This window comes from Diabrotica undecimpunctata, chromosome 10, assembly GCF_040954645.1.
Source record: "Diabrotica undecimpunctata isolate CICGRU chromosome 10, icDiaUnde3, whole genome shotgun sequence".
Taxonomy (NCBI): domain Eukaryota; kingdom Metazoa; phylum Arthropoda; class Insecta; order Coleoptera; family Chrysomelidae; genus Diabrotica; species Diabrotica undecimpunctata.
Genome location: NC_092812.1, coordinates 47,660,985 through 47,684,147, shown reverse-complemented (window position 1 = coordinate 47,684,147; position 23,163 = coordinate 47,660,985). Strand labels below are relative to the sequence as shown.

The 23,163-nt window shown below is 33.1% G+C and overlaps 1 protein-coding gene across 1 annotated transcript in view; it reads left to right on the top strand.

The window, feature by feature from the left end:
• Window positions 1-23,163, top strand: part of Dhit (regulator of G protein signaling double hit) — a 91,190-nt gene that overhangs the window by 40,904 nt on the left and 27,123 nt on the right. The window contains exon 2 of the mRNA XM_072546620.1: window positions 10,042-10,298. Within this exon, the coding sequence (XP_072402721.1) occupies window positions 10,042-10,298 (257 nt within the window). The remainder of the gene's footprint in view (window positions 1-10,041; window positions 10,299-23,163) is intronic.

Below are 23,163 nucleotides of genomic sequence, written 5' to 3'. Positions count from 1 at the left end.
CCGATAAATTTCTGGGTATTTTGTTATAATGCTATAATTATTATCTCTAGGCCCACTTTTTTTGCTCATTCTTTTAGTTTCTCAATCTGTATGATTGCTGTGTATTCGTCTACTGTTACTATTTCTATATCATCTGCAAACGCGACATTTGTGAAGGTTAGTTTTAGTGATTCCGAGTGTAATTTGTTTCCAGTGATTTTTTCACGTAGTTTATTTTCCCATTCTTTTACAACTTTGTCCAACACAACTTTGTGTTTGTTAGTGTTTGCTCTACGAGTCTTCTTGTTTTCTGATCCAGCCCTTTTTTCTACTATAAACAGGAGTGATTGTCGGTCTATTGAATCATAAGCCCTTTTTGAAATCCAAGAACGTGCATACGATATGTTTCTCTGTTTTGTGCCACATGTTTTAATATGTTTACAGCTTCAGCTTTCAATATTTTCGGTTACTATATGCAGGTCGATATTTTGAATATTCTCTTTACTAATCACCATCAATTTAGCTTCCTTTCTGTTGATCTTTAGTCCAAATTGGTTACCTATAGTATTTACTCTGTTAAGCATCATCTGTAAATCTTTGATGTTATCGGCCAGTATAACAGTATCATCTGTGTATCGAAAATTACTTATTGGTACACCATTAATATTGAAGCATTCTCATTGTACTTTTCTCGTGCCTCTAGAAATATTTGTTCCGTATATAGGTTTAGAAGCAGTGGCGAAAAAATGCTCTCCAGAACCTCTCTAGAAATGCTTATTTTTTGACTCACCATATGTTCATACTTTATGTGGGCTGTTTGATTCCAATACAGATTTTTAATAATCTATATGTCCTTGGTGCCATGTCGTGAAAGACGTATTAGTTTGTGATGTTTGATAGTTAAGAATGCTTTCTCATAGACGATAAAGCAGGCATAAACATTTTTTTGTTGATCCAGGTATTTTTGAACCAAGAAATGGATTGCAAAGAGGGGCAAAACAACACTTAAAGGGTGTGGCTCATTAAACTTCGTCTTCTTCTTCATCATCTTTTTATGTAGATATGAGTCTGTCTATTTTTCAATGTGCCTCCAGTAAGTTGTCCTTCCATCGTTTTCGTGGTCTTCCTACTGATCTTCCTTCTATTGGCGAACCGTCTCTTGCCGTCTTTACTACTCTATTTGTTATACACCTTGCATCTACGTTGTATATCTGTATTTCTTGCTCTGTCCCATAGTGTCTTACCATGAATTTTTCATCTCTGTGTTTTAATCTCTGCTATTTCTAACATCCTTTTTGTCCTCTCTGTGTCAGATCGTGTTTCTGCCGCGTATGTCATTATTGGTCTGATGACTGTTTTGTGTAAATTCTGCCTTTCATTTCTTTCCCGATATTTTTGTTTCTCCATATTGTTTCATTCAAGCATCCTGCGGCTCTGTTTACTCTATTCATTTGATCTTCCACTTCAGTTTCGAGCTTTCCGTAGCTAGATAATGTGATGCCTAGATATTTAAACTCCATCACTTGTTCTATTATCTGACCTTCAAGCTCCAATTTACATCTTGCAAATTTGTTGTAACCATACATTTTGTCTTTTTTGGGGAAATTAACATTTTAAATTAACTTCACTTTGCGAACTAGTATTGCGTCGTCTGCATAGCAGATTATTAAGTTGTTTTTCTCCCATTTTGTAACTTTTTTTTAGGTTTTACTATTTTTATTATTTCATCCATAATCAGGTTGAACAATAGAGGACTCAGAGAATCTTCCTGACTTAACCCATTGCCAGCTTCAATAGGGTCGGTTAGTTCTTCTTCTACTTTTACTTTTATTGTGTTGTTAGATATTTTCGATCATTTTGATTATTCCTAGAGGTATCTATCTCTCTTGCATACAATAAGTGGATAACGTCCTTTAATTTGACCCGGTCTAATGCCTTCTTAAGGTCCACGAAACATAGATATGCTGGTTTGTTGTACTCTAATGGTTTCTCTTGCTCTTGCCTCATTAGAAATATAGCATCGTTGTATGATCTTCCCGACCTTAACATTGTTGTTCTTCTGCTAGTGTTATAATTTCATTCAGTTTATTTGTTATCACTTTGATTGTTAATTTTACTGTCGTGTTTAATAAATTAATTCCTCTGTAATTTTCCGGGTCCGATTTATCTCCCTTTTTGAAGACAAGTATTAGGATGCTTGATCTCCATTCTTGAGGAATTCTGTTTTGTTCTATTATTTTTTGGATTAGTTTTAATAGGTGTTTGGTCAGATCTGGTCTTCCGTACTTTATAAGTTCGTTCGGTATTCTGTCTTCTCCTGTTGATTTTCTCTTTTTTAATTTCCTTAATGCTTCCTTTATCTCTTTCTCGTCAATATTTATTTCTTCGTTTGTCGTCACCTCTGGTGTTGGTGGCTCATTATCGTCATCTTGAGCAAATAGGGATCGAAAGTAGTCTACAGATGTTTCCTTCTGAATGTGTTTCGTTTTTGTTAGTTCTTTTATCTCTTTTCTTTGTCCTCTGATCATTCTCCATATTTCCTTTTATGTTCCGTAGAAGTCGTGTTACATCTGCTTTGAGAAGCTCTGCCAGTGTTCCCTTTTTATTTGTCTAATTAAAGTATTTTTTCCGTTTCGTTTATAGTGGTTATTTGCCTGTTGTGTTCTGTATTGTAAAAAGGCTTTCTTCTTTTATTCACATTTTGTTTTCACTTTCTCTCTAAACCAAGTGATTCTATTGCTGAGTTAATTATGTTATTTTTGAGTTTTCCCAACTTTCCTCGGTGTTATCGTTTTCTAATATTTCATTCCCAGCGATCTTCTCTGATATTCTTTTTCTGTATAAGTATTCCGTGGATTCCGTATTTAGTCCTTCGACTATGATTTTTGTTTGTGTTGACGCCACTCTCTTGGTTGTGAAGTATTTCATGATTATTCTTATATTACATAATACTAGTCTATGGTTGCTACCTACATCTGCTGAGTTTAGCCATCTTACGTCGATTATTTTCGATGGATGTATATCTCTGTTGGTTATATGTAACATAAACTATTATAGATTTTTGTCTACGGCTGTTATTAGATGTATATTTGTGTTGGTCTTTGTGGTCAAAAATGTGTTGTTTATTCTAAGTTTGTTATTCGTGCAGAAGTTTATCATCAGTTCTTCATTTTCGTTTTAACATTCTAGTTATGTTTTTGCTTAATTCCGGGTATTACTTGATTGCCTATTAGAGCGTTGAAATCCCCCAATATTATCATCTTCCCTCTGACTTGATCTACTACTTATTTTAATTGGTCATAAAACGTTTCCCTTGTTGTTTGAGGCGCTCAATAAACTTATAAGGCGATATTTACTACACGTCTTAGAATTGAATTTCTTGAAAAGGGACACAAATGTAGATTATAACAAGTACGATGGAATTTGACCGGTATCATATATATCTTAATAAATAGTTCCAACATTATATTCAGGTTGTTCTTGTTTTCCAACTTTTAAAAATTCGACTGATATTTCATCGCATCCTGTTGCTTTCCTTTCTTTCTTTTGATCTATAGATATCAGATAATTATATCAGATATATATATATATTTATATTTATATATATATATATATATTATATATATATATATATATATATATATATATATATATATATATATATATATATATATATATATATATCAGCTCACTGTTCAATATCTTTGGTCCATTCAGGTCAAGAGTGTTCGATACATTTACATGACGATAATCCGTAAATAAATTGTTCATGTAGATTTCCTGTAAGTAAGTCTGTAACTGTTCTTCTTTGTCTTCAATAAGTGTGTTGTTCAGTTGTTCTCTTCTATTAACTTACCAAACTGTCTTTTCTGGTAAGTATAAGAAAACTCTTTGATCTTTTATGCATGTTAAATCTATTATGGCTTCGTTCTAGTTCGTCTAACTTTTGACATTTTTCTCGTAAACATTTCTCTTTAGCTTCTTTTCGGAATTATTCTTATTTTCTCTCATTCTGTCCATAAGGTTTAATATTTAATCTGTGATCTACTTGTTCTTCTTCTTCCGTTCGGAGTAACCAATCACTTCTCTCTCACCGCTGCATATAGGGTCCCTTAAATTGATCCAGTCTCTTTCGATATCATTGGTAACGGCTGTTAGGGCTATATTACTATTGTAATGCTTTTTGTAAGCTTAACTTTTATCTCGGGATTTCTAAGTTGATTCATATCTAATCTTTTGTTATCTGGCTTAGGCTTAGGGTTTTTAGTCTGACTCATAATTGGGCTACATGTGGAGTATGATCGGAATATACATATATCAGCTCCAGGATATGTTTTGGCTGATATTATTGAGTTACGAAATCGTTTGTTTATTACTCAATTCTCTTTCACCTGGCATGACATGTTATATATCTATTTTCATTTGTTAAGGCACTTAAAAATAAAACACTCCCAACAATGATACTTACTTACTTAATCAGTAGACCCATTTGTACCTTTCGGTGTTGGGCCGTTTAAAATACAATTCATTACATTACACTATTTGACAGTCTTCTGAGGTGTCCTAGCTCTTAACGAACTTTCTCCATTCCTTCCTATTGGATGCCATCTGTGTTGCTTCCTGCCAAGTCTTACCCTTACTCTGTAGTATCTGCGAGATGTCACTGGGTCTTCTTTAATGGGTCTTCCTCTTCTGTTCTTCCCTATTGGTTTGGCGTCCCACACTCTTTTAACTTGTCTATTATTGTCCATCCGGGTTAGATGTCCGAACCATGCCAATTTTTTCTCTTTGATTGACTCGAGTATCGGTTTGATTTTGAGTCTTTCTCTTATTTCTTCATTTCTGATTCTATCAGTTCTTTTTACTCCTATCGTTCTTCTGAGGTATTTCATCTCTGCTGCCTGAATTCTGCTCTGATGTCTTTTGTTTAATATCCAATTTTCTGCTCCATATGTCACTGTAGGTCTATATATTGTTTTGGATATTGTCATCTTGGTCTTTGTTGATATTTTTTTGTTATTAAGAAATCCTCTATTTAGTGCTTGGAATAGTTTTCCTGTGTTTTCCATTCTGTTGTTAAGATCATCCTCGATGTCTCCTTTGTTGTTGATTACTGTTCCTAAGTATTTGTATGAATTTGTCTGTATTATTTTTTGTTGGTCTATCATTACTTCTATTTGATCTTCCGTCCCTTCTTTCCTTGATATTTTCATTATTTGAGTCTTCTCTTTGTTTACGTTTAAGTTGTATTTGCTTGCTTCTAGGTTCCATTTCTCTAAGTTGTATTTCAGTTTTTCTGCAGTTTCCGCAATTAATACTATGTCGTCTGCAAATATACACATCTCAGCATTTATCATTTGCATTCTGTTCCAACCGATGCAGTATTTCTTGAATGTTTTCTTACATTCTTTCACTATCTCATCTATTACATTTATGAATAGTACTGGGCTGAGACTTCCCCCTTGTCTAACTCCTTGGGTTGTTTCAAATGGTTCTGACTGTATATTTAACATTCTTACTGTATTTGTTGTTTTCATGTATATACTCTTTGTTGCTTCTATCAGTTCTTCACTTACTTGTTTCTTCTTTAGGCTTTCCCATATATCTTTTCTTTTGACTGAGTCGAATGCTTTTTCCATGTCTATAAAGCTCAGATGTATTTCTTTATTTTTCTTTAAGGCTTTTTCTATTACTTGTTGCATGGTGAATATATGGTCTTGTGTGTTGTGTCCTTTCCTGAATCCACTTTGTACATCCTCTAATTTATGTTCTATTTCTTTTCTAATTTTCCTTTCTATTATGGTTTCGTATACTTTTGCTGCTACACATAGTAGTGATATACCTCTATAGTTCCTACAGTCTCTTGTGTTTCCTTTCTTGTATATAGGTATAATTTCTGCATTTGTCCATTCTCTGGGTATTACTTTTCTCTTCCATATTAGGTTATATATGTATTACAATTTTTCTTTTGCTTTTACTCCTATATATTTCATCATTTCTGGTGCTACTTCATCGCTTCCTGGTGCTTTTCCAATTTTTATCTTTCTTATTGCTTCTTCCAGTTCTTCTTTTTCTATAGTTTCTGAATTTTCCGTGTTTCTCATGGATACTCTCCTGTTGTGGCTTTCCTTCTCCATTGTATTCGCTTGATTTCCATTCAGTATCAGTTGAAAATGTTCCCTTCATCTTTCCATTATTGTCTTATCGTCGTTTATTATTGTTCCTTCCTTGTTCATTATTCGTTTCAGTTTCGTTTCTTTGTTGCTTCTTAGGTTTTTCAGTGTTGTGTTCTCCCAACAATGATAACGCATTTTAACATTTTATTATGAGGGTACAAAAACATGTTGATGGTTTTATTTAGAAAAAATAAAATCAGTACCTACCTAACTTGAAAGTAGAGTAAATACTTAATTGCTTATTGTTTGTTCAAAGTGAATTATTATTTTAAAGCATTATTATTTTAAAGCATATTTTATAAATAAATTTGTCACAAAATAGAACACAATGTATTTTACTACCTTTTTCGTTTCCATTTATAATTTTTTATACGATATAATATTATTGTCTTTTATTTTTTTTTATTATCGTTCTGAAACTATTTTCTTGTAGCATCTAAATGCAATTTACTATTTTTATTGATAATAATTTACAAAATAAGTTTATTTTGACATTTCGATTTTGATTTCCGTAAATTGCATTATGTTTTTTATCTAAAGTAACATATTGTTAGATCTTGTAAGAAAGTTCATTTCTTAGAGTAGGCTTTGGTAATCTTAGCTTCACAAATAAAACAATATCTGTGTCATATGTGTTATCTGTCACAATTACTATTCCGATAGAATGTGTTGTCAAAAAAACATGAATTTTAAAAATTATGAAAAATACGATGTGCATTTGACATATATTGAATACCAAAAGAATGTTATTGCTGCATTTGAATTATATTTTCAACAATATCCAGAAAGGAGGCAACCAACAAGGGAATTTTATAAACTTGACTTTATGCAAAATTGAGAAGAAATAGGTATTCCAAAGAGAAGTGCTAGGCGAATTTTAAGGAAACAAAAAATTAGGTCTTATCGTACATCTATCCGACAATAATTATAACTAAACTATTATTTGAGAAGAATACAATTTGCAGAATGGTATAAAATGGTGTAGAATGAGAATAGACAAGGTCCCAATGACGACGCGCCGCGACGTTAAGTTGATTATTGGGGATATGAACGCTAAGGTAAGTAAGTAAGAACAGATGTACAGACCAACCATAGAACCTATCGCATATAGGAAGAATGTAATAATAATGAGACGGTACTTGTAAATTTCGCAGCATCTCTGAAAATGACCATCAGTAGTACATACTTCCAACATAAGCGTATACATAAAGTGACTTGGACATCCCCAGATCAACAAACCCAAAATCAGATAGATCACGTACTGATTGATTCAAGACATGGATCAAATATACTAGACTGCAGAAGTTATAGAAGCGCTAATATTGACTCCGATCAAGATCTCATAGCTGGGAATCTCAGGGCATGTATATCAAACGCCAGGAACGATAAGAATATCTACAGCTTTCCAAGCCGTAGGTCCCGTGTTCGATCTTAGCACAGACATCAGAAATTATTTAATTTATAATTTAACTGAGCCGCAACCCTGCTCTTCTAGGCACGTAAAGCTGTCGTTCACGGCTACTCAAGTATTCGTTAACACTAAGACCTGAGCATTACATGAATGGAAGATGTACAATAAGCCAATTGGCTACAGTACAACCCGTTAACAAACGGCTTCCGAAAAAAAAAAGGTCATTATATCCTTGCCATTTAGTATTTTTTTGTTTCGTATAAATTTTAATTTATATGGCATTGTACCAAATATTATTCTTAAGATGTTTCGCAGGATATGTGAATTTAATATGCGTAGGTTATCTTTACCGAATGTAGAGGAAAAAAACCCAACCATTACCCTAAATTGTTGGCTATACCATTTATTTGGGGATGCACTTAGACAAAGGACTCCCCTGGAGAACACATTCTTTAAAAAAGTGATAAATTGTTTGCAAATGTGAGTCATATTTCAAAAATTAAAAATAAAAAATATTTACAATTGGTTTTATTATAATCTATAGTTAAAGTCACACTGAGAGTGCAGTACGGTTAAGATATGAATGCGCATTTGCCGCATTTCAGCCATGTGCTGGCAGCACAAGCAGGTCCAAGTAGTGGTCACGTATAGAACCGTACAAAGATCTTTACGGCAGGGCTCTATTACGAGTAAAAGTACCTTTTTGATTTTAATTTATAATGCAAAGTGAATAATCGGTATCTGCCGTTAGTGTTAAATTTAGCAGCTAATTTTCAACGAAGGAGTTTTATATGCTTTACTATTGTATTTTTTAGCTGTTTTGCTGCTCTATTGTAGTTTATTTTATCTTGCTGCTGCCTTGCGTTTTGCGATATCTTCCTAAGTCTTCTCTTCTCTTTAATTTGGTTTCTAATATTAATGGCACATTTTTTAAATTCTGTATAGCTTTACATTCTGGAGTGACATTCCAGGCAGCTTCTTGGAGAAGTTTAGTAAATTCTTATACTGCCATTTTAAGTTCATCTTTTGTTTTTAGGGTTGTCAATATAAGGGTTTATTTTTTGTTGTATTTCTTCCCTATACAGATTCCAGTAGGTCTTGTGATTATGCTGTTTTGCTGGAGATTCCTTTTCAGTAAATCTTGAAGTTAGCTTCGCTATTACTGGGGTATGGGCTGAAACAATTTCATAATTAGGTACAATATTTAGGTAGCCTTCTTCAAAGCCTTCGCTTACAAAGAAATCAAGACAGTCAGGAAGTTTACTGGGGTCGGTGGGCCAGAAAGTAGGTGTGTAACTAGATAAGTGTTTAAGCTGTATTTCCTGCATCACTTGAAAAAAGATTCTACCTCTTCGTGGTGGAGATAGTCGAGAGCCTCAACTTACATGGTTTGCAGCAATATAGTCAGCACCGACCGGTAAGAAATATATTACCTAGTGCATTAAAATAATTAGTAAATGATTCTATATTCGGCGGATAGTTTGGTGAGAGATATGCTGCAGGTATAACAGCTGCACATACTGTAGGATGCGTTTCAGTATCAGGGTGTGAAATTTAAGGTTCTGATTGCTTGTTAAATGTGTCTCTGAGATTAGCATTATATTAATATTGTTTTCTAACAGGAAATATTGGAATTCGTTTTTATGATTTGCTACCCCATTTGCGTTCGAGTACTACTTTAAGTAACTCACCCACTAATTTTCGGAGAAATTGCATGGTTGGGTTCCTCCCTTAGTGCTCTGATTTCTTGTGTAAGTTCTTTTATCGTTTTTTGCTGTTTATCCAAAGTTTGTTGAAGAAATAAATTTTGTTGTTGCAGGTACATGTTTTTTTGATTTAGATATAAAAAGATATCAGTTGTAGGTATATTTTTTGTGCATAATTTAATGCAATTTTTGGTTGGGCAGGCTTCACGTAGGCCTAAGACCAATATTTTGCTGTGATGTAGCTGGCTACAATCGTGTTCGTTTATTGTCCATAAGGACAGCATTATCTATCTTGCTGTACTGCACTAAAATGTGAATTCGACTATAGACGACCGGTTTAGATCTCTACAAATTTAACCTTGTACCGTTACTAGTTATGTAACTCTTTTTATCGTGGACCGAAATTGTAGAGCTCGTTACCGGTCGTCTAGATTATAATAAAAATAATTTTGATCAATATCTTTCTTTTTTCTTTTTACCTTTTGAAAAGAAAAGGTCTTGGTCTGAAATTCAGCAAATACTATTAGTCCTTGAGAAGATAGCCAAAATATAGTTTAAAATCAAACTCTTGGTCAATAAAGTAGCCTCAAACCAATACACAAACATATTAATACCTATATAATCGCACTACCCTGTTATCAGGCATTGATAAATACTATGCAGTGTGTAGCATTACATCAAAATAACGTAGACAAATATTTTTTAAGTTGTAATTTAAGCAATGACTTTATACTTTTTATAATTTGTTACAATCAATTCTTTTTTGCAGATGTCTTGTGGCTTAACTGAGCGTCGCCAGAACAACAGAGCCGCAGGTCCCCAAGGGGGAGGTGGTCCTGGAGGGCCTGCAGGATCAGCATGTAGACTGAGAGGTACAGGCACAAATAATGCAGCTGCTGCGAATGCAAGAGGAAGCACGCCGATAACAACAGCCCCCCAAAATGGCCCACAACCAAGTGCTCAGGGACCCCCGCTTAGAGCTAAGCCTTGCTGCCTCTTATGGTGTTGTTGCTGCAAGTGTCCTTGGTAAGAATTACAAAATTTGTTTAATTTATTAGTTCTAAAACCCTTTAAGGCTTTTATCTTCACTTTTATTGCTGTAAGATGGGTACTGTCTGTTTGTTACGTATTTATTAATAATCATGGATAAAATAATATTTAATGTATAAGGTGATTAAAAAAGGGGAATCTGGATAAAAAAAAGTATCTCGATCCCGGAAAAAATATCTCGATAACTTAGATATAGTTATAGAAAGTAGTTAACAAAATAACAAGTTAAGTTCTTTCTAATAACTAATAGGATCTAATAAAGAAAGTTGAGATTTGATATTTCTGTCTCTTAGAATAGGACTCACGGGGCTGCACAGCACCTTATAGTTTCGAATAGATACTAGAAGAATGAATTGTTTGTACTCATACTCTAAAAACGATTAAAATTATATATAGACCAATGAAATTAGTCAAAAATAAGAATTTTTTCGCCATAATTGTATAGACGGGTTTGATAGTTGAAATGTTTAGTATGAGATAATATAAAAAATACTCACATCTAGGCAGTGGCGCACCCAGAATTTGTCTGAGGGGGTTTTGAAATTTTTTTATGCTACCTCCATTTTGAGTCCCTAAAATTTGGGTTTTAGTTTAATCTAAAGTACTAAAGATAGCAGTGCCAAAGATTCAGCTATCTATTATCCTGCCTACCAACTAAAACCACCCTCTCTTACTTGTGCCCAGTTGACTGTCGCACGTACCGTACTCCGAAAGTGGGGTGATCGCTGTAAGGCTGATGACATTTCTGCAACACTGCTTCTCTTATCTAGATCTTATCTATTGTTCTGAAGCTATTTTCTTGTGGCATTTTAAAGTAATTACTATTTTAATGGGAATAAGCGACAATTGAAGGTTAAAATAAGTTTATTGACGTTTGACATTAATCCAATTTGTAAATGCGATACACTTTGGAGACGGCTATCGCCTATTCCCGTTCTTCTGCGCCAATCCTCCCGGTCCAATTCAAGTTCCTGCTCCAAACCTCTCGATTCCATCGCTCTTTTAATTCTTTCATTCCATGAGCGCCGAGGTCTAACTCTTTTTTTTTCTTCCAGGGGCTTCCATTTGTGAAGTTTTTGGGGCCAACGTTCGTCAGGCATTCTCAATAGGTGTCCAAACCATTTTGAACCTCTTCTTTCTATTCTGTCAATGAGCATTTCTGTAGCATTCATGTTATTTCTTATAGATTCGTTGGTCTTCCTTTCGTGCTTTAATGTTCTAGCACTTCTTCTCAAATAATTCATTTCAACTGCCAACAATCTTCTCTTCAGGTCTGCATTAATTTTCCATACTTCAGAGCCATAACAAAGAACTGACATCTAAATACCCACTACGATGTAAAATCGAAATTGATGGAAAAATAATAAAGCAGGAAGCAAGGTTTAGATATGTGGGAATACATATAACTAGTTACGGAGATGTTGAAGAAAAAATAGGACAACAAAGCTTAAAAGCAAGTAAACGGCGGGATCTCTTAATGACACAATCTGGAAGAACAAACACCTAAGACAAGACCCAAAAACAAAAATCTATAAAGCAGCAATTAGACCTATATTAACATACACGGCAGAGACAAGACCTGACACATTTAAAACGAGACGACTACTAGAAACAACAAAGATGAAAATACTCCGACGAATATCAGGGAAAAGTCTGTTGGATAGGAAGAGAAGCGAAAACATAAGAAGAGCATGCACTATAGAAGAGATAAATGGATGGGTGACAAAACGGAAACAGGAGTGGAACGAACACATCAGTACAATGGCAGAGGATAGGATAGTACGAATAGCACGAGATAAGTCACCAAATGGACGAAGAAGTATTCCCGGACCAAGAAAAGGATATTGCGACAATTTAAACAATTTAGGAGGCTAATATTAAAGAAGAAACAGGCTTTAAAGCCTACATACAAGAAGGAAGAAGAAAAAAAACAAAGAACTGATTCAACAATGGATTGCACTATTCTTTTTTTGTTCTTTTTGGAAATGTTGCAATCCCACCATAAGGAGTTCAGAAATCCTATAATTGTACGTCCCTGATTAATTCGGTGTTTAATTTCGATTTCTCCCAAGCCGTTATTAGCAATGAATGCACCTAAATATTTAAATGTTTCCACTTGTTTTATTTCTACGTCCTCGTCTATCAACACTTCAAACCTTGCATCTGAATTGCTAACTAAATATTCTGTTTTCATGCTGACTTGTAACCCATATTTTACATATTCTCTGTATAGACGCTTTATCATAAATTCTAGATCATAAGAATCTTGAGCTAGGACGACTTGGTCGTCCGCAAAGTTCAGGGAGAACAGTACGTCATTTCCTATGGTGATTCCCATTCCCTGGCAGTGGTTTTTCCAATTTTGGAGAGCTGCCTCAATATATAAATGAAACAGTAAGGGCGACATACCGCATCCTTGTTTTCGTCATTTAGTTACTTTTATTGGCTCTGATAGTCTATTTCCGATTTTTAAGTAAGTAGTGTTATCCCAGCGCCACAGCATCTAGGGATTCATCAATTTTTTAGTTTCAATATTTTTAAATAGACAATCAAAACGCCAAACTCATTATTTTGCTCATAACTTAAAAACTTGGCTATTTAGAGATTTGACGTCAAAAGTCAACTTTTTCATAAAAAAAGATACACAAAATGAAATACGCTAAATTAAAATTGGATGATAAACAAAAAAGTTATTGCAAAATGAACAACAAAATCGCTGTTTTTGGATATTGTTACTATAATTGGTTTCAAATGAGTGTAGAGTAATAAATCATGAAGTGTCATAAAATTTGCCTGAATTTCGGTGTCGTCATGGGCGTAGGCAAATGGACGGATGTCAACTTCGTCGTCAAAAATTGATGTACCTCAAAATATCATATTTTGGATATTTTGTGATAACCAATTTTATTTAATTTTTCGATTAACTTATTCTTCAAACTCGTATTCCATTATATGGTCATTAAAGCTAATTACATTTTTATTTATAAAAACAAATTCACTTCCTTACTGAACGAATAAAAGCATTAGAAGAAACTGATAAGGGTATGACGCACCTCCTAATATTACTAAGAACTAAAATAAATCAACATGAAGACTAATAACGCGTAATGAGGTTTTACTTACACTTTCATTATAATCCCTCTTTTATTTTATTATTATCATTCGACATTCGACATTCGAGTTAGTAATTGTTACTACACCAATTAAACGTACAGTAATATTGTGATATAGAAATAGTGAAAAAGTTATAAAATGGCGACATTTACTCCAAAGAAAAGAGGTGTAAAAAATTCTCCGCTATCTGTTAGTGAAAAAGTTATAATTTTAAATGTATATGATTGCATAAAACACGATCACCCTAGTTTGTCTGTGCAAGAAAGTGTTGAGCGATGTGCCCGAATGACTGGAATTGGACAGTCCACGATTTTTAAATTATTGCGAGAAAGAAAGATATCAGGCCAGTTAAGTCCATGCAAGAGAAAATCAGGAAGACCAATAAAAATCTTAGGTGAAGACACCAAACGTGACATTCGAAGAAAAGTTCATTCGTTTTATTTTAAAAAGGAAATACCCACCCTTGACAAAATACTAATGGAGATAAGCCAAGATAACGATATTCCTTTGATATCCAGAAAACTTTTATGGAAAACTTTAAAAAGTATGAATTTTTCCTGGGAAAAGCACAATCGAAAGGCACTATTACTGGAAAGTGATGAAATCATTTGCTGGAGACGAAAATATTTGAGAACTATAAAACAGTACCGCAGAGAGCACAAGAAAATTTTTTATCTTGATGAGACGTGGATAAACGAAGGTTATATAGTCCAAAAAATGTGGCAAGATAAAAATGTAACAAGTGCTCGCCAAGCTTTCATAGAAGGCCTTTCGACGGGTATTAAAGTGCCTTCGGGAAAAGGGAAGAGGCTTATAATTGCTCACATTGGAAGCGAAGAAGGATTTTTAAAAGAAGGTTTGTTAAGCTTTGAGTCGTGTCGGACGGGAGATTATCATGAGGACATGAATTCGGATGTCTTCGAAGACTACTTCGGGGAAATGTTAAAATTTCTTCCAGCTGATTCGGTCGTGGTTATGGATAATGCAAGCTACCATTCAAGGCGCATAGAGAAGGTACCAACTTCAGCTTGGAGAAAGCAAGAAATTATTAACTGGCTGTCAAATAAAGGTATTCAGTTTGAGACGAATTCAATAAAGAAGGAACTACTAGCTGTAGTAAAACAACATAAATCTCGCTTCATAAAATATGCCGTAGAAGATGTAGCAGAAAAGTATAAAGTAACTGTGCTACGCCTACCGCCATATCATTGCGAATTAAATCCCATAGAACTTATATGGGCACAAGTTAAAGGATATGTTGCAAGGCACAATACCACATTTAAAATGAAAGATGTCAAGGTATTGTTTGATCAAGCCATTATGGAAATCACATCAGAAAACTGGCAAAAAGCAATCCAGCATGTTTTAAAAGAGGAAGATAAAATGTGGGAACTGGACAACTTGGTCGATCAGGTGGTTGACCTTATAATTATAACACCAGGGGATGATGACAGTTCTTCGGATGAAGACTATAGTGATGTAGAATTGTAATAACGTATCCAGTAAAGTTTTTGTAGTTTTTGTGAATAAATTGATTTAAACTCCCCACAAGTGTTTCAATATGTAAAGTTCATTCGTGTGTGTTTGTGAGTATTTCCCGATTTCGGTTCGTATATATTTTATTGTTACATTTTATATTTTTTTAATAACACTGTTCTGCTGTATTACATTTTTATTTCCTTTAATATGATTTTTAAGAATGCATATTCTTTTGTCAATTAACCCACTAGCGCGCCTCTGGCTCAGTGTTTATCTGTCGATAACAATGGACTAATCCCTTAAAACAGGGTGATACCTACCTGCTCTTTATGAAACGACAGAATTTTGCAATGCGGACGGAATTTATTGACGGATTATTGACGGATTACCCTGTAGCGCTTTTGAATACTTCATGAGATTTTATTACTCTACACTCATTAGAAATAGATTATAACTTTTTTATTATTTATTAAAATTTATTTAAATGTACCTGAACTTATGGGTCTTATTGTGTTTAAATAGTGTGCAAAAGACGGGCCAGATCGGTTGAATAGTTTTTGCAAAATTTGTTTATAAGATTTTTTGAAAAATGAGCTAATTTCTAAGGCCGGTCCAGATAATTTGACTAAATGCATCTCAATAATCCGGGGATTATTTTCTTTGTTAAGACATATTCATAACCAATGTAAAAAAAAGTTTAAAAAAATTACATTTATATACACAAAAATGATTTAATAATAAATAGCACTTTTAAGCTTATAAACATTTACAACACCGCCGTAGAATTTAGTTTAAATTAAATGGCAAAAAATATTCGTAAATCCGGTTAAAAACAAATTTTAAAATAAAAAAAGAGGTACTACGACCTTTAGGAGCCAATATAGCGCCTTTTTTTTAAATCACTGTTACGTTAATTAACAATATTAAGGGTTAAAATCAAAAGTCAAAGTAAAGTCACAGTTTTTAACAAAACTTTTAGCAAGAAAATAATTAAAAATTGTTTAAACAGGAGTGTTGCAAACAAAGAATACTTTTTGTTCGAACTACAGTACATATCTCGAGTTCTACTGGACTAAATTTGCTCTTTTTTCACTGGAGAACAACGTTAAAATAATAACATTCATCGTATAGGTATTCATTGCAAAGTTATCCAAAACAAAGCAGCTGATAACTATGGGATGTACAGACTTTTTCTTTGATCGGTTTTTATTGTTATTTATTTATTAACTCAAAATATAATTGAATAAATATTATTTATAAACAGTATTAAATTGTTATTTATAAACAATTTTTCCTAATACTTTTATTAAATTTGAACTAATCAATTTTTTATCTTTAAAACATATTTTTAGAACAAAAATCGTATATACAGTAGGTGACCAACTAGCCCGAAAAATCCGGGACATGGCCCGAATTACGAAGTCGTGTCCCGGCGTCCCGGACAAGACTTCCGAAGGGCAATCCGAATTTTTAACTTTTTGGTAAAATTCTATTTTGAAATTTTAAATACGTTATTCTTCTAAGAATTCACATCAAATTGAATTGTTGGGACGAAAAAAAGTCGAAAATTTCTAGAGTGTAATACTAATACCACATCCAAAACGCATGCATTTTATCGTGGTATTATGTTATAGGAAAACTCAAACTGTCTACTTTTTTTCGTTTCTGTATTCTAATTATCCTCTTCCGAAAAGATTATTCAAAAATGATAACAATTCATAATAAATGTTTTTTTTTGGTTTTATCAACCATTCTAAGTAGGTAAACAAACTTCTTGATTTCATTCGCACTATATTTTTGAAGAATAAATGATTCATTTCCAAACCGTTACGTGCTTTGAACCAAGATCAAATCTGCTGCGTTGCAATATGATTTTATGTAAACATTTATTTTCTGTCACCAATCAGTTTGAAGCCTCAAATAGATTAGTGATCATCTACGAAATGTCCGAAATATTGTTTAGTTGACTTTACATTTTTCATTCCATTCTATTGTTAATGTGAAACCAGAACAAGAAAGTAAAAAGAGAAAACGCTATTGCACTTTTAATAAAACATTGCAAGAAGAATTCCCATTTTTGAAAAAAAAAAGTAACAGTGACGTAAAATGTGATACTTGTGGATCCAAATTTTCGATTGCCCACAGTGATAGAGCGGATGTAGTGAGTCGTCACATCAAAAGTGAAAAACACCAAAGAGGTATTAGCTCCGCAGCAAGCAGCAAAAAATTGACTGAATTTTTCAAGGCAATCGTAACTTCGAGCAATATTGATTTAGAGACAGCAGGTCGGGAAGGTGTTTGGGCGTATCATATGATTAAGGAAAATGAAAACTTTCGCTCAGCTGATTGCTCATCGAAAATATTTCGGAATTGCTTTGGATTGACCAAATTTTAGTCAGCTTGTACTAAATGTGAGGCAATTGTTAAAAAGTCTTTGGTCCGTACATCGAAAATCAATTGGTTGATGCAATGAACAACGCAATATACGTCAGTATAATTACCGATGCATCTAACCATAGAAAAAGATGTTCCCATTTGTGGTGAGATATTTCGTTCCATTAGATGACATGAAGACAAAAATATTGAATTTTACGGCTGAAGATGGGAAAACATCTGATATTATTGTGCAGCTCTTGAGGAACACTTTTGAAAAGTACAACATCTCAAGAAAGTTAGTTTCATTCTGCGGCGATAATTAATACTAATACTAATTTTGGAAGTAAAAACCGAGGTGGGCAAAACAATGTTTACTACAAACTAAAATCACAGGTGAATCCAAATTTGATGGGAATCGGTTGTACGGCTCACGTTATTCACAGCACTTTGCAATGTGGGTGCAATATGTTACCATTTGACTTGGAATTAATTATTGTGAAAATGTATTCACATTTTTATCGTTTCACTGTTCGTGTCATACATTTGAAAGAGTTTTGTGAAACCGCAAACGTTGAATACCAGAAAACTCTTGGTTATGGGAAAACTTGCTTTTTGGAAATGTTTACATGCTTGCAATCGTATTTTCTGGAAACTTAAAACAGCCCAAAACTACTGAAGAATTTTTTCAAGGACACATGTTCGAAAGTTTGGTTGTTGTTCATTCTTGATCAATTAAAAGAAGCTTTACATCTAGGCAATGTAAGTCCCGTGCTATGCAAATCTGTCTTGCATGGCATATCTCTTGCCTAGCCTGTTTACATCAGAGCTATTTCTGTGCAATTTTCGATACCACTTTCATTGTGGCCAACAAAAGAAATATACCAAAACAGTAACTTCAGATATTTCACCTGGAAATTTCAGTTCAGCATTAAATAAATTAAAATATAAATAATAAATTATTACATCCAATAAATAATATTATAAACTTACACAATAATATGTGATAATGTTCAGTTTTATTCTAAACTATAAATTTCATTATACTGGCAACATGAATTTTGATAGCAACTTGCAGCAAAATAGTATGAAAAATTGAAAACGTTTTAATTTTTCCCATAGCACAGGAATTGCATGAAAATAGCGCATGGGCATGCGCTGTTGCATAATCTGTCTTACTTGGCTCTTGCCTAGCATGAAAATTGCATAATGTAAAACCATCTCAAGAAACGTGTTCAAAAATTACTTTTAATCTCTTCATGACTTGAATATTTGAATCTAACCTGAATTGCAATTTTTTTCTATAGGCTAAGATTTTCAATCGGGCAGTCTTAAGAATTGAAGGTGAAGAAGTAGCTGCGATTGAAATCACACAGGCTTTGGACGATTTCCTGCAGTCGTTGAAAACAAGAGTGGATTCACAGTTCCTGTCGTCAGCTGTATTTAACGAAGTAAACAAAGCAGACGCGGACCTCGATATTGATAAACAAACAGTGTTGCAAACAGCCCTTCCATTTTATCAATCTTGCATCGATTATCTCGAGCAGTGGAAATCACAGTTTGAAGATGTACTCATATTTGGATGGGCTACACTCGCTACCGAGCCGAATTGGAATGAAGTCGAGGCAACGTATAAATTCATGACAGAGAATAATTGGATTAGCGAAGAAGAAAACAATGTTGAATCATTTGACGAGTTCGGATATGTAAAGAAATTTGTGACCAGTGATAAAATTACAGCTTGGAACGAAAATCACACAAAACTACATCAACGCTGGGTCGAATGCTTCCAACACTTCGAAAAGAATCACGTTCCGTACAAACGCTTTGCACGAGTTATTGAATTCATCTTTTGTTTACCAGCTACTTCAGCGAACGTCGAGCGCGTTTTTTCATTGATTACAAAAATATGGACAGCCGAAAAATCGCAACTTGGCATTGAAACCTTGAAAAATATTTTGTTCGTAAAATTTAATTTGAAATATGAATGTGTTGATTTTTATAAGTTTTTAAAACAGTCGCCGTTATTGTTAAAGCAAATTTCATCGTAAGACAAATCATATGATTATAAAAAATAAGCAGTACAAAGAATTACTAAGTTACTAACAACATTTTTTGTTCAGAACGAGCCATTTAAACTTATTACGGTAAAAAAATTTAATTTTACAATATATTTAAAAAAAAAATTGCTTAACACATTCACGACGGGTAGTATTTCCACTGAAACTGTTAAAATACGATTCGGGCCCCGGGCGTCCTGTATCAAGATTTTATTCATATACGATTCGGGTCTCCGGCGTCCCTAACCGTACCGTTTTTTAAACGTTGTTTTTTTCATATAAACAAATATTCTTAAAATTCTAATATGTGAAATAAATGTCAACAATTATGTTTTAAATACAAGGTTTTATCAGGAACTAAATATAATAAAAAATAAGACTAATTTTTAAAAGAAAAAATCTATTTTATTTATAAAAGAAATACCTGGACAAAATTAACAAATATGCATTAAAAACTAATTTACATGGTTTTCGTTGAAACAAGGTAAACAGTATCCTGGCTGACCTGTACAATCAGCACAATAGCTGATTACTTTTCTAACTTTCTTATCTGCTTCTCGACTTAAAAGTGATTTCCGTAACATTGTGTAACATCCTACACACTTTTTCCTTGGTTTGCGTCCTTTACCCTCCGGTTTTACAAATGTATGGATTTTTCGTTTTGGTGTTTTATTTATTTTATCTCTAGTATTCGTAGTAACTAATGATCGAGCTAATTGCCTTCTAAATTGCATCATAGACAACTTTTTTCCTGTGGCTAACTGAAAAACGACCCATGCATTTACAACACACGTTCCAAAAAGCAACTCGAAACAAAGCTTTCGATACCATTTTAGTGATTTTCTCAAAACCGTAAAATAGGCGGACATTTGATCACTAATATCCACACCTTTTTTAGCTTTATTGTAATCAATAATACATTTTGGTTTTTTTATTTCATTACCTTTTCTATCTTTTTTACCAGTTTCTACAAGGATCGCTTCATGTGTGACATCAGAGGTGATCATCAAAACTGGTCTCTTATCTATCCACTTTATTATTCTTAAATTCCCACTTTCTTCTCCATACACCTCAGATTTCTTCATCTTTCTTTCAAAAGATTTTGGAATCCCTTTTCTATTAGATCGAAGTGTTCCGCAATATTTGATATTTCTTAGATACAATTCGTTCACTAAAGAAATGCTGGAATGGAAATTATCAGCGTATAAGGTTCTGCCCTCCTTCTGGTCTAAACTTAAAATTAATTTGAGTACAATGCCTTCTGAATGATTGTTACTGCTAATATTAACCGTATCGTAGTTTTTACCTGCATAAACTATCAAATTGTGCGTATAACCATCTACTGTACATAATTTGTATAGTTTGATGCCATATTTATGTGTTTTATTCGGAATGTACTGTTTGAATAACAATCTGCCTCTCTAAGGAATCATGCTTTCATCTATTATAATCTCTTGGCCAGGTGTCAAGACAGACTTAAAGTTTTCCAGCAGTATATCAAGCAATGGTTTTACTTTGCAGAGCCTATTTTCACTAGCAATGGTGTTATCGGAAAAATGTAGATATTTGAGCAATGTTAAAAATCTATCACGGGGCATGATGGAACTTACAAATGCATTATGAAACATTTCGTCTTTACTCCAATAAGCACTAAGTGTCGGCAAAGGAACTAAGCCCATTGTTAAAATTATTGCAAAAAATGATAAAATTTCATTTTTATCGGTATTACTCTATTCATATCGGTATCACTCTCTTCTTACTTTTCTTGGAAATATCTAATTTTTGGATTGCATACATATTAGTTTCTCTAATAATCAGTTCCAAAACATCGTCGGTTAAAAAAAGCCTGTAAGCATCTAGGGGTTCTTTGATATTTTCCATATTAACATTTAACTTTTGTGTACAATTTGTTACAAACGGATCGAGTTTCGGAAAAATAGGCCCCCATAGGTCACATTGTTGACTTTGAATGTTAGTGACATTTTGGTCAGAGTATTGATTATCTTGATCCCCTACATCTGAAGCAGAAAATAAATCTGATTCTGCTTCAGAAATTGACTCTTCTTCAGAAGACGACATGTAGTTTGTATCTATTATAGAGTCGTCATTAGAAAATGGCTCATCATCATCGTCACTTGATACTTCGATATCAGTTATTTCACACATAGTAGTATTCTCAGAGGGGTCATATTCAATTTCTTCTTCTAACACATCTTCCCTAATATAATTGTCTTGATTTACTGTTTCTTCATGAGTAACTTTTGTAACCATTCCAAAATAATTTCCATTTTGCTCTTGTAATGGATTATTACCAGATTCTTCCGAAAAAACGGAACATGCAGGTGACTCGTCATAATCTACTAGTTTCTGTACAATGACTTTTGGTTCAGAAGATTGGTTTTCTTTGTCAGTTTCGAGAGCTAGTTTTAATATTTTGGTCGCTCTTCTGTCCATTTTTGAAACACTGGAACAAATATCATATTTGTATAAAAGGCACAGTGCAATGAAATAAACAATTAAAAGTTTATTTTACAATCCAAAGCATCTTCACATACATATATATCTATATTTTATATAGATTCTACCTTGTGTCTTACGAATATAATCATATAGTATTCAATTATGAAACAATGGAAAAATATCTGTGTCTAAAATGGTTTAGATTGCAAAATAAACCAAAACTTTATAGTAATTTTAATGTGTTTTTGTTAAAATATTAGTGTAGTTTTGTCTAAAAACTATAAATAAATCGATAGGTACTAATAGCTTACCTTCAAAGATTAATATAATACTGCAAGTTTGACACAAAACTTAAACAGATCGGAAGACCTCCGCGGTACGTACCGTGTTACGATCAAAATTATTATTATATTACGGCTAGGGTCGCCCGGGTCACGAACTTCATTTCAGTTACTATGAGATTTGCCGCGAAATTCTACACAAGGCGCTCTTTGAACTATCGACATCGGTTGACTAATAGTGGAAATACGCATTTCGTATATTAGGAATGTCAAGAAAGATTTCTACAAAAATTTTAGATCATTACATGTACAGGACCTCGGGGTCCCGAACCGCCGTGAAGGTGTTAAACCATTTTTGACCATCATTTTCTCTTGGCAACATCCACTTTTGTTATAAGAAGCCTATTTCAAGTAAGATTATGAATTTAGACGATGAGAACTAATAATTTTTTATAATATAATATTACATAAATATATGATTTTTTGTTCTAAAAATATTTTTTTATTACCTACTAAAAACTTGATTTGTTCAAATTTAATTAGAGTATTAGGAAAGATTGTTTATAAATAATATGTATTTAATATAAATATTTAAAATAAATAAATAAAAAATAACAAAAAGTGAATAACGAAAATGTTTGTAAATCCCGTAGTTATTAGCTGCTTTGTTTTGGATACTTTTGCAATGATAAATGTTATTATTTTAACGTTAACGTTGCCCCGTTTTCAAAAAAGAAAGTGCTTTTGTCCAGTGGAATCCGAGATATGTCATTTTTTCCGAGCGCTCTATGTTTATATAAAAGTTTTCTTTGTGTTTAACACTCATGTTTAAACAATTTTCAATAATTTTGCTTGCTAAAAGATTTTTTATATATATTATTTTTATATATATTTTATATATATTATATATATATATATATATATATATATATATATATATATATATATATATATATATATAATGGCTATACACCCCAGTGTGGGGTTAAACCGCAAATGCTTTCTAGATCCGATTTCTTAAGTGGATCAGTCTTTTTTGTTTATCTTATCTTCTTGACAATATCTCTCCATTTT